Source organism: Peromyscus maniculatus, chromosome X, assembly GCF_049852395.1.
Source record: "Peromyscus maniculatus bairdii isolate BWxNUB_F1_BW_parent chromosome X, HU_Pman_BW_mat_3.1, whole genome shotgun sequence".
Lineage (NCBI taxonomy): Eukaryota > Metazoa > Chordata > Mammalia > Rodentia > Cricetidae > Peromyscus > Peromyscus maniculatus.
The window spans coordinates 79,684,370-79,696,541 of NC_134875.1; the positions used below are offsets into that span (position 1 = coordinate 79,684,370).

Sequence of the window (12,172 nt, forward strand, 5' to 3'; positions counted from 1 at the left end):
ATATGCAAACAGAGACAAACACATTCATATATCACACATACATAAATATACGTGTTTAATTTAAAAAGTATGCTTGAAGCCAGGTGGCACACACCTCTAATCCCAGCATTTGGGAAACCAAGGCAGGAGAATTACTACAAATTGTAGGCTAGCCTAGGCTACAGAGACCCTGTCTCAAAATACAGAGGCTGGAGGAATGGCTCAGTGTGTAAGAGCACTAGCTGGTCTTCCAGAAGATGCCAGTTCAATTCCCAATAGTCACATAGCAGCTCACAACCATCTGTAACTCCAGTCCCAGAGGATCAGATGCCCTATTCTGGTCTCAAAGGCACTGCATACATTTGGTACACATACATGAAGACAGGACACCCATACACAAAACATAATAAAATAAAAAAATTAAATAAAAGAACAAACAAAAGGCTTAGAAATGGCCATTGGTATGGAGACACACTAGTAATTACAATGCACTGCTCAGGGATCTCTGCGTTACCACATATAATAGGGAGGAAGGCTGAGGATCAGGAGTTCAAGGGGAACCAAGCCTACATATCAAATTCATGGTCAAACTGACCAACATACCATGTTTCAAACAAACAAACAAACAAAACAAAACAAAAAAGATTCTTAAGAAAACCCCCAAGATACTGGCAGGCAGGGTGGCCGCCATCTATATTCCTAGCACTCAGGAGGCTGAGACAGATGAATCACATAAATTTGAGGCTAGCTTGAGTTATATGGTGAGTCCATGGCAAGCCTGGCTACACAAATAGATCCTGCCCCCCTAACTACCCCCCAAAAGAAATACCAAAAAGACAGCCACAGGTGCCCCCCATAGTGTTGGGGGGGCACTTTTTAACAGCCTGAGCTTCAGCAGACACACAGCCCATGCCTATAATCCCAGCATTCTGGAGACTGAGGAAAGAAGACTGATAGTTTGGCACAGGACTCGGCCACACGTGCCAGGCCAGCCTAGCACAATGTTGTTTCAAAACCTCCAAAATAAATAAAAGTAAAATAACCTGCCAGGGATACAGCTTAGTACTAGGGTTCTTTCTTGCCTAACATGTGCAAGGCCCTAAGTTCAAACTGCAGTACTGTCTCCCCAAAATGTAAGTAACCTGAACTTCAGTCTCAACCACAGCACACTGAGAAACCTGCTGAGGCTTAAAGAATATTAAATAACAATAAGGTATAATGCTTTAGATAGTTCATATCAACTGTAATTACAAAATAACCACCATTCTATAAAAGATAATCTCCTAGCTCATTCTCTGAGATCATATATTTTTTTTCCAGCATGAAGTTATATTCTATATAGCCTATAATTCTAGCACTTGGGAGTTTGAGGCAGGAGAATACTGAGTTCAAGACCATTTTGGGTTACAAGGCAAGACCCTATTCAAATAAAAAGGTAGAAATTAGGAGTAATAAAAAGCACACATATACAACCACAATAGAGTCCATATTTGAAAACTGTCCTTTTTCTTTTTTTTTTTTTTGAGACTAGGACTGATTGTATTACCCAGACTGGTCTTTGACTCCTGAACTCAAGCGAACCTCCTGCCTCAATTATATCTTTAAAACAGAAGTAAGTAGATAAATTATTGTTATTATATAGATTATTTAGTATCAGGTTAGGAGTGCAGTGTGATAGTCTTTTTTTGTCAAATGTGTCAGTGTGATGGCTTCAATCCCAGTAATCGAAGTAATGCTTAACAGAATTACTGTTGATGGAGTCTTACTAATTTACGAAGAGTAACTTACTTTAATGTGATGGACACCATTTGCTTTCCCGATCTTCTGTTCAATGGTCCGGACACAGGAAATACATGTCATTCCCTCAACAGAGATAGTGACTGAATTCACATCCATACTTGGCTCCATTTTGATGTCTTTACATTCCTGTTAGAGAAAATAAAATCATTAATTTAGCCTTTTCTACACGCCTCCAATTGAAAATGTGCTAATAATAAAATATGATCAGCATTCTTTTATACTTGCTGAGGAGAAAGGTTTTTTTTTTTTCTTTTGGTTTTTCGAGACAGGGTTTCTCTGTGTAGTTTTGGTGTCTGTCCTGGGTCTTCCTCTGTAGACCAGGCTGGCCTCGAACTCAAGAGTTCTGCCTGGCTCTGCCTCCTGAGCACTGGGATTAAAGGCATGCACCACCGCTCAGTGAGGAGAAAGTTTTAACCAACCCTTTGATGAAGTAAAGGAAAGTAGATTCCACAGCTAAGCTAATTAAAAAAAACATACAACACTCTAAGCAATACATTTTTGGGACCAACAAGTTGGCTTAGTCAATGACCTGAGTTCAAGCCCCTAGACCTATGTGGTAGAAGAAGAGAAACAACTCCCTAAAGTTGTTCTCTGACATCCACGAAGGCACACACATATAAATAAGCAAAATATAGGAAATTTAAAAAACATAACTTGCCTTTATAAACTACTTTGCTGATTATGAAACATGTTTAACATATAATTTCGTGTAATACAGGATGCCGACAGAAGAAGCAAAATTGCCCAAAGTCCTTAAGCTATTCATACAGTTCTACATGATTTTCCCTTCCTGCCCACCTCAAACTGACCTCTCTGGTCTCCAACCACTCAGGACACCTGACTCTGTGCCTGTCACACTGCCTACTGGGTGACTGCCACTCATGGCCTTTGGTTTAGCTATTCTCTTGGTCTGGGACTCCTCACTTTCAGAAAACTGCTTAGCTAATTCTCTGATTCCTTTAGAGTCGTTAACCTTTGTCATGGGGCCCACACTGATAGCACGTTTAAAACAGCAACCTATAGCCCTTCAACACAAACATATCTTGATTCCCCTTAGCTCTATTTTTTTCTATAGAACTCCCCATTTTCTAATATGCAACTCCATGATTTGCTTATTTATTCTGTTCATTGCTTACTAAAGTCTTCCTATAGTGCAGTGGTTCACAACCTGAGAGTCACAACCCTTTTGGGGGTCAAACGATCCTTGCACAGGGGTCACCGACGACCATCGGAAAACACAGATATTTACATTAGGATTCATAACATTAGCAAAATTACAGTTATCAAGTAGCAACGAAAATAATTTTCTGGTTGGTGGTCACCACGACATGAGGAACTGTATTATAGGGTCACAGCATTAGGAAGGTTGAGAACTATTGCTATAGTGGGTTTACAAACACTCACAGAATCTTTCTAACTCCTTTCAGGAAATGGAATTTAATTCTTTTTACCCTGAGTATGTCCTAGACTTGGTAATGCTCCCAATGAATAGATTATGATGGATATGACAACATGTTAATTTCCAAGACTAGCTCATAAAGGTCATTATGGTGTGGTGGTGTCTGCCTGTAATCTCAGGACTGGAAAGGCTATAGCAGGAGGATGTTAAGATGAAGACCAGCTGAGCTACATAAAATTCAAGGCCAGGCATCGGAGAGAGAGCCAGGCACTGGCTGCTCTTCTTGAGGGCCTGGGTTTAATTCCCAGCATCCACATAGTGCTCACAACCTTTTGTAATTCAAGTTTCAGGGGCTCCAACAGCCACTTCTGCCCTTCTTGAGCACCAGGCACACATATGGTACACAAATATACATGAACACAAAACACCTATACATATAAAATATTTTTTAAAATAGTTCAAGTTCAACTTACATAGTAACACTCACTGTCAAATAAGAGGGAGGAGGCTGGAGAGATGGCTTAGCGGTTAAGAGCACTGGCTGCTCTTCCAGAGGTCCTGAGTTCAATTCCCAGCACCCACATGGAGGCTCACAACCATCTATATTGGGATATAATGCCCTCTTCTGGTATAGAGCTGTACCTGCAGTTAGAGCACTCATACATAAAATAAATAAATCTTTAAAAAAAAAATAAGAGGGAGGGGAATGTGTGTTTGCTTCTTACTGTGAGTGTGGAGCAGGCTTAGCTTTGGTTTTTTGAGACAAGGTCTTTCTCTCCCTTTCTGGATGGCTTTGAACTTGTAATCTTACCGATTCATCATCGTAAGAGCTGGGATTACAGATGGGGACTGCCAGGCCCTGGCTTTGCCTTTTCCCCTATCTATTAATCTATTAAATAGGAAAAGCTATCTCATGGTGGCTTTGATCCAGACTTCCGAATTACCCGTAATATTAAGCATCTTTCCATGGGCTCAAAGCATGAATCACATCAATCTTTCTTCAAGTCACTTCTTGTCAAGGATTTTGTCACAAGCCCATTTAATAAAACCAAATTCTCTGGGATTCACATATTAGGGAGAGCAGAAGAGAATGTCTGAACATAAATGAAAATTACATTAATGCAGCTGGATTTCCTACTATATTTTAATTTAAGTATGGAAAATAAACTATGAGAACATCCATTTTTCATTTGCTTTCATTTTCAAAATTCTATTTCAATTAGGCCTCACACACAAAACAGGATTTCATCTTCCTCTTACTGTATGGACATACACACATATATAACTGACTTTGTCATATACATAATATCCATCTTTAAATTTTCAAATGTCTTTAAAGTAAGTACAAAATCAGGACTATGTATTGTAATCTTGCATTGCATTCAGTAAAATGACTTAGCAATCAGTGCATAAGCAATTTCACATGGTATGAAAAATGTAGGCTTTGGAAAATCACAATATCAAAGAGACAGACCTGGTATACAGCTATTAAAAAGAAGTGACTCTGAGACAAAAGCATTCAACAACACTAAGGGAAATAATTTCTAGTTATTAAAATAGTTTAGCCACTCCCTAAACACAGACAGCAATGCCATTTCTACAAGAAGATCAGCATTACAACTGGACCATCATCTCTGATACAAAAGCCAACATGTGCACAGCCCAGACCACTTCACAGAAGCACAAACATTAGTTTTAAATTCCTGTAAGATAAGGCCTCATGGTTTGGAAATTCTCTTTTGGATACAGTTATATCCAGATAGGTTTTTTAAAGTCCTTGTGACAATCAAGGAAATAAACTAAAATCATAAGTGAATATCATTTATCTGACAAAAATTTCAAAATATGACCATACAAGGTACTGATATAGAATGAGAGTATCTTTCTTATTCATCTGACTAATATAAATTACTACAATTGCAGAAATTATGTGGCAATATCTGGTAGAGTTAAAAATATGAATATAATAGACATCAACCTCTTCCATCCTCTACTATTACCCTAGGGACAGTCTTACAGCTGTGCTCGAGAAAGCTCACATCTGTAATCTCAGCACTTGGGAGGCAGACACAGAAGGACTGCCCTAAGTTTGAGACCAATCTGGTGTACACAGTGAGTTTCAGAACAACTAGGTCTAATGAGACCCTGTCCAAAAGAATAAAAAGGGGGCTTGAGAAAGAGAATGAGAATGAATGTAAACAAAAAGTCTCACTGAAGCAGTCTTCCTAATCATTAACATTTGGGAAATAACCTAAATGCCCATTAGTGGATAAATGAAATATAGGTTTGTTATAATGTCATGCTGGAGTTACATACAGCAGTTAAAATGAGTGAACTAGAGAAGTGATTCTCAGTGCAAGTGACTTCACCACCAATGGGACATTTTGCAATGTCTAGAGACACCGAGGTCAAGAGGGAGGGTTACTGATTTCTAGTTAATATAGGCCAGGGACACCACCGAACAACCTGTGATGGCACCAAATATCAGCAGCACAGAGGCTGAAAACTCTGAACTAGAGCCATGAGCAACAAGGTAAACCCCCAGAAACCCCAGAATTGAGGGAGAAATGCTTTAGAAGGACACACAAATTTAAAAGTATATTCTCTTTTGTTTATATACACACATATATAAGAAGAAACAGAGGTTGGAAATGGAGCAGGAGTAATACTGTAGAGGAAAGCAAAGGGGCAATTCAACCCCTTAGGTGCTCACTTCTTAGGCTGGACAGTAGACACAGAAGTATGTTGTAGGATCTCCTCTTTCTATAGGACTCTTATAGTTTTTTGTGTTTTTAGACAAGGTCTTGCTATGTATACCAGACTGACCTCAAATTCTATACATAGCTCAGGCTGGCTTCGAAATCACAGGTGGTCTCTCTCAAGTACTAGGAGTATAAGCATGCAATAGTATGCCTGACTCCTTACTATATTTTTTTCTTGAGACAGGGTCTTATTAGCCTAGGCTGGCCTCAAATTCATGATCCTCCTGCCTCAGATTATCAATATAATTATTTTTTAAGATAGGGTCTCATAGAGTCCCAGCTGCCTGGAACTCAGAGATCCTCCTGCTTCTGCTTCCTGAGTACTGGGATTAAAGGGGTGAGCCACTATGCCTGGCCCTATAATAATTTTTATAAACAAATAAAAGACCATTTTAAGAGAAAACAGTGAAGGAGATGTAAGGAATGTATAGAAATTAGAAGTTACCAACACTGAAATAATTTAGTGAGATTAACAATCAGTGAGATAATTAATTCACAATTAACTCAAGCATATAAATAGTCCAAATCACCCATTTCTATAACACCAGAGCTACACAAACACACCTACTTTGTTAAATTAAAAAATTGTTTAGTTAAACAGATGGATAAATTTCTAGCTATGCAAACAACACTGAACTAATTGCCTCCAGGGTAACTACACAATATTTCCAAATCGGCTTAAATTTTCCTACTCATTTGCTTTCACTGGAAATCACTACCACTGCAATGTAAACAGACAGAAAAGAAACTGCCCTCTGTTATTATATATAACACATCCCTTTCTTTTAAATTGTGTAAGCTTCCAAAATGAAAATTAATCCTTCTACTTAATCTGTTTCCAAAATAATGAGTGCTAACTTTCTTTCGTCAGACAATTGTTATTACAGAAGGACTAGGATTCCAGATGAAACAGGTAGAGTATGTAAGGAGTGTGTTTTAAAACATAATTGCTCTTTTCATGTGGCTATTCCTACCAGATTAGGAGCCAATACTAAAAGAAATATTAGTGAGGTCCCAACAGCATAGAACATTTGCTTTACTGGTCATTTTTATGACTCCTACACTAGTCAGAGCATCTACAAATAATCAGTCATACAACAGCTATCCATGTACCTAAGATTCCTACAGTATTGCATAGCTGAAAACCTTCACATACATCTCTCAACAATCCTGCTACATAATAAGCAAAGTGGCAAACTCCTTTAAAATAAAGGAGCTAGAGCTCAGATGCAGCCACACTCACACAGCCAAGTCAGGAAGGAATCCAGGGTTAATCACAGCATCAAAATGATTAACTTAATAGGGCAACGTTTGCAAAAGCCATAAAGCAAAACCAGACAAAGATGAAGCAATGTGGAAGAATGCTTGAAGAATATTAGTGCTCTGCAAAGAAAACAGATGAAGACAGGTTCCCTAGAAATTGATAAATATTCCTCAGGTCTCTATGAACCTTTCTATCACAAGCTAAACAACTGCCATCCATGCCAGTAAGAGAGGGAGAGCGTCTGTTTCCAGTGAGCGTGAAACTTTCTTGCTTTAGACAGGGCAGCTATCATGACCTCAAGAAAGTAGGAGAAAATCAGATTGACCTATGTAACATCATGAAAGAATCAGCCACTTCCCATGACTTAAATATGAACAGAATGCAGCAGTCTTAGATTCTAAGAAGACAGGCGGTTGGGATGTCTGACCCCTATCAAAACAATCACCTGGTTCAAGATTGTCAGATACAGCTTGTAGGCAAATTAAAGACTTCCTACAAGAATAGATTTTTTTTTCATTGTTTTTCAGTTCTGAGGACCTCACCATTAATCAACACAGCTCGTCCCAATACAGCTTTCTTCATGAAGGAACATTTAAAACTTTAGTTCTAAGACAAGGCAGTATCCCAAATCATTAAATACATATGAAAATTAACACTTTCAAAACTTAACTATTCATATAAAGTAGAAAAATAATGTTTCATATTTGTTGGTTGGTTGGTTGGGAAGAAGTAAAGTACAAAACCATAATAGAGCCAAGTATGGTGGCATAAACCTTTAATCCCAGCACTTGGGAGGCAGAGGCAGGCAGGATCTCTGAGTTCCAGGCTAGCCTGGTCTATAGGGCAAGTTCTAGGACAGCCAGGGCTGTTACACAGAGAAACTCTGTCTCAAAAAACCAAAGGGGGAAAAAAGCTTTTTTATTCCTAAGACTCAGGGATGATTGCAGAAGATGGGGATGGAAAGATTGTAAGGGCCAGAGGAACAGGAAGTTTGCTGTGAAGTTGTGTGTCCTAGAAATGTCAAGGAAGCTACACCTTTTGAAGTCTCACCGACATGGCTGCCTAAACAAGACCTGAACAAGAATGACACTTGCCAAAGTGGACAGGGGAAGAGGGGAAGGCCCATGACATCTCAACACTACACAAAGAACTACAGGCAACTAAAGAATGCTGAGAGTAGGAAAATTGTCTTCCCCAGGGAAGAGCACACGAGTTGGTTATCTAATACCAAATGATCAGTCCTGAAAACACATACAAGTGACATTATACAGACACTGCAGGTTGTATTCATATAACTAGTAACACAGAGAAAAAAATTAAAGAAATCTGATGCTCTTTTCTGGCCTCCACAGGCACCAGACATGCAAGTGGTATACAGACAGACAGACAGACAGACAGATAGAACACATTTAATCCCAGCACTGGGGAGGCAGAGGCAGGTAGATCTCTGTGAGTTTGAGGACAGTCAGGGCTACATATTCAGACCCTGTCTCAAAACAACCAATCAAGTAGTCTTGTACCAAGAAAAACAACAATTTAAAAATAGGTAAATGGGGCTGGAGAGATGACGGTTCAGTAGGTAAAGTGCTTGTTGCACAAGCTTGAAGACCTGAGTTCAATCCACAGTATCCAAGTTAAAATGCCAAGGTTGCCCATCATGATAACCCACTCATTTAATCCCAGTGATTCCAGAGGAAGAGGCAGGCAGATCTCTGTAAATTCAAGGCTAGACTGGTCTACATAGAGTTTCAGGCCAGCTAGGGACTCACAGTGAGATCCCATCTCAAAAACTAAAAAGAGAGGAGAGGAAGGCAAGCACAGTGATGTTCACTTGTAATCCCATCACTAAGGAGGCTCACTGGCCAAATAGCTTAGCCTCATCAGCAAGGCCCAGGTCCCACTGTCTCAAACAACAAGGTGGAAAGAGCCTAAGGAACAGCACTCCAAGTTGAAGTCTGACCTCCACATCTCACACGTGACAGTGTGGCATACATAAAAAATTGGGCCAATGTCCTCAATAAAGAAGATATACACAGGGCAAATAAATACATGAAAAAAAAATGTTCTTCCTACCATTCTGGAGGCTGAGGCAAGAGGATGCTGAGCTTGAGGGAAACTCCACCTCCACAACCAGACCCTGTCTGGGGGTGGGGGGGAAGGCTGGATGCTTCTTTAATTTATAGGACAAGGAAAAGGCTAGGATCAGTAGGAGGCCAGAAATCTTGATTTTTCCCAGCATACGGACCAAAAGCAGAAGAGGATGATGCAAATGCCTATGAAGCAAACCCCTCTGGAATTCCCTTAAATACATGGAAATTTTCAACAATTCCATAAAATATTCATAGGCACTATATGGGCATGCTCTCCTGTAGGTGCACATGTGGAGGACTGAAATCTACTTTAGTTATCACCTATCACTCTCCACCTTAATTTTTGAAGACAATTGAACCTGATGACCACTGTCTTGGCTAGGCTATTGGGCCTGCAAGCTTCTGGGATCCTCTGGTCTGCATCCCAGAACTGAGGTTACAGGCACATGCTAGCTACCATGGCTGGCATTTGTGTGGGCTCTTGGGATCCAAATTCAGGTCTTTATGCTTCCACAGCAAACATTTTACTCACTGGGCCACTGTTCAGGCCCTAGAACTGCACAGAAACATTTGAACAGAAAAACTGGACATCAGGAGTCAGAAGGAAGAAAAATAAATTGTACAAAAGATAAACTACAGAATGAAAACCAATCTAATAGTGTGCAGTCCTCATATGAAAGCTAATGCAAGGAGCTAACTCTGTTTTAGAGACAATGACAGATTTGCATGCTGTTTAACCAAAAGCAAGCCAGACCTTAAAAGGGGGACAGGACAGGCTGCAGAGTGGGATATTGACAAGGCTGAAGAACTCAGCAACCAGCCAAGATGGAAGCTGAAATTCAAAAAAGAAAGAGAAGGGAGGAGGGAGGAGGAGGAGGAGGAGGCAGATAAGAAGAAGACAAGGATGACAAGAAAGAAACCGAAAGTGGATGGGGACTTGAAACAAAGAAGAAATGGAAAGCCAAAAGCTACATGAAAGAAATTAGCCTTAGAAAGTTCTTAAGACATCTGTACACTGGTGTGCTTAGCTTACCAAAAAGATTTCCCTACTTACACACATACAGTACAAAAATCAATATAAAATCAATTCTGCTTTTTATCTCTTTGGTGTATCATAGTCTGTGAAGGCCCTCTTGCCTGCTCTTTGGATGATTGCATTTTTTTCTAGAATTAGGGTATGTGTGAATATGTGGATGTGTGAGAGAAAGAGAGGTACCTACATGTAGAGAACAGAGGTTGACATCAGGTGTCTTCCTCAATCTATCTACACCTTATTTTTTTTATTTTTATTTTTATTTTTTTTTTTTGTGGCAGGGTTTCTCACTAGACCAGGAAGCTCAATGATTCAACAAGGTAGGCTTTTTGGCCAATGAGCTCCAGAGATATGCCTGTTTCTGCCCCATAGCACTGGGATTACAAACACATGCGGCCTGGCCTTTATATGTACAGAAAGCACTCTACCTAGCTGGGCAGTAGTGGTACACACCTTTAGTCCAGCACTCTGGAGGCAGAGATCTCTGAGTTCAAGGCCAGCCTGGTCTACAGAGTGAGTTCCAGGACAACCAGGGCTACATAGAGAAACATTGTCTCGGAAACAAAATAAAACAGAAAGCGCTCCACATGAAGTACTGGGCTTGATTCCTAGTACTGCAACTGGGCATAGTAGAGCATGCCCTTAACTCCAGCACTAGGGAAGTGGAGGGAGAAGGATTAGAAGCTCAAGGTCATCCTTGAGTACATAATAAATCTGAGGCCAGCCTGGACTACATGGCCCTGCTTTAAAAAGAGAGAGAAAATATAACTTCTGTTTATAATGAATTCATCATAAATACAAAAATTCCCTATTATTACTAACTTCATAACATTCCAGCAGTGGCAGTGGCAGTAGTCCCAAGAAAGCCAGTGCTAGTGAAAAGGTCCTTACCACTCTCTTCCCAGGGTGTGACTTTGTTCTGTTCTGGCTTCATTGGGTTCTGACCATCCTTTATGTTGATTCTGTAAGCAATCTAATCAGCCACCAATACATTCCTTTTCTGGTTAGGTGAGTGAGCACTGCTTTATGTTGCTGCAAACAAGAACCAAGCCTAATACATGTGCAGTAAATAGCAGGTGGTCATTACAAACAAGGATGTAGGTCTACTTTCATGCAGGGAAAAAGTTCAGGAAACTAAGTGAGAAAAAGCAAATTCCATTCTGCTCAAAGTTCTCTTAAGCAACCTCCAGCAGTTTAGTCAATGGTCTGGCTTTCATCACCAAAATTTTCAGGTTCCCACAGTGTGCTTAACTTCTAGGGACTGGAATGCAGAGTCCTCATTCCATCAGAACTGTCTGCACACTAACAATCAGTTGTGTTTGACCTTCAAGTTCTTTGTGCTCACTGACCTTCGCATAATTGTGCAATTTAATTAAATATTATGTAAACTGTTAAAATAAGAACATAAAAAAGATTTTTCTCCCTCTGAAAACAAAGGTGAATGGCAAAGTTACTGCCTAAACAGCCGTACAAAGATCAATTTAATAATCTGAAAGAATTCAGACATCGTAAATTTGCTTCCTTTTAATAAAGCAGTTCTCAACCTGTGTGTTGTGACTTCTTTGGCAAACCTCTGTCTCCAAAAATATTTTATTATGATTCATAATAGTAGCAAAATTATAGTTATGAAGTAGCAATGAAAATAATTTTATGGTTTGGGGTCACCACAACATGAGGAACTGTATTAAAGGGTCACAGCATTAGGAAGGTTGAGAAGCACTGCTTTAATCCAACCAAACTAGAAACCGGCAGTCTAGAATGAAACAATCAGTATGGTTTATGCAAGAAAGAAAATGATGGGGGCTGCAGAGATGCTCAGAGTGGTTAAGAACACTGGCTGCTCTT

The 12,172-nt window shown here is 39.7% G+C and overlaps 1 protein-coding gene across 2 annotated transcripts in view; it reads right to left on the reverse strand.

The window, feature by feature from the left end:
* The window catches only part of Atp7a (ATPase copper transporting alpha), a 114,322-nt gene that overhangs the window by 60,868 nt on the left and 41,282 nt on the right, over positions 1 to 12,172 (reverse strand). For both annotated transcript variants that reach the window (XM_006992607.4, XM_076562212.1), the window contains one exon: positions 1,768 to 1,905. In XM_006992607.4, coding sequence (XP_006992669.2) covers positions 1,768 to 1,887 — 120 coding nt within the window. In that variant the 5' untranslated portion in view covers positions 1,888 to 1,905. The remainder of the gene's footprint in view (positions 1 to 1,767; positions 1,906 to 12,172) is intronic.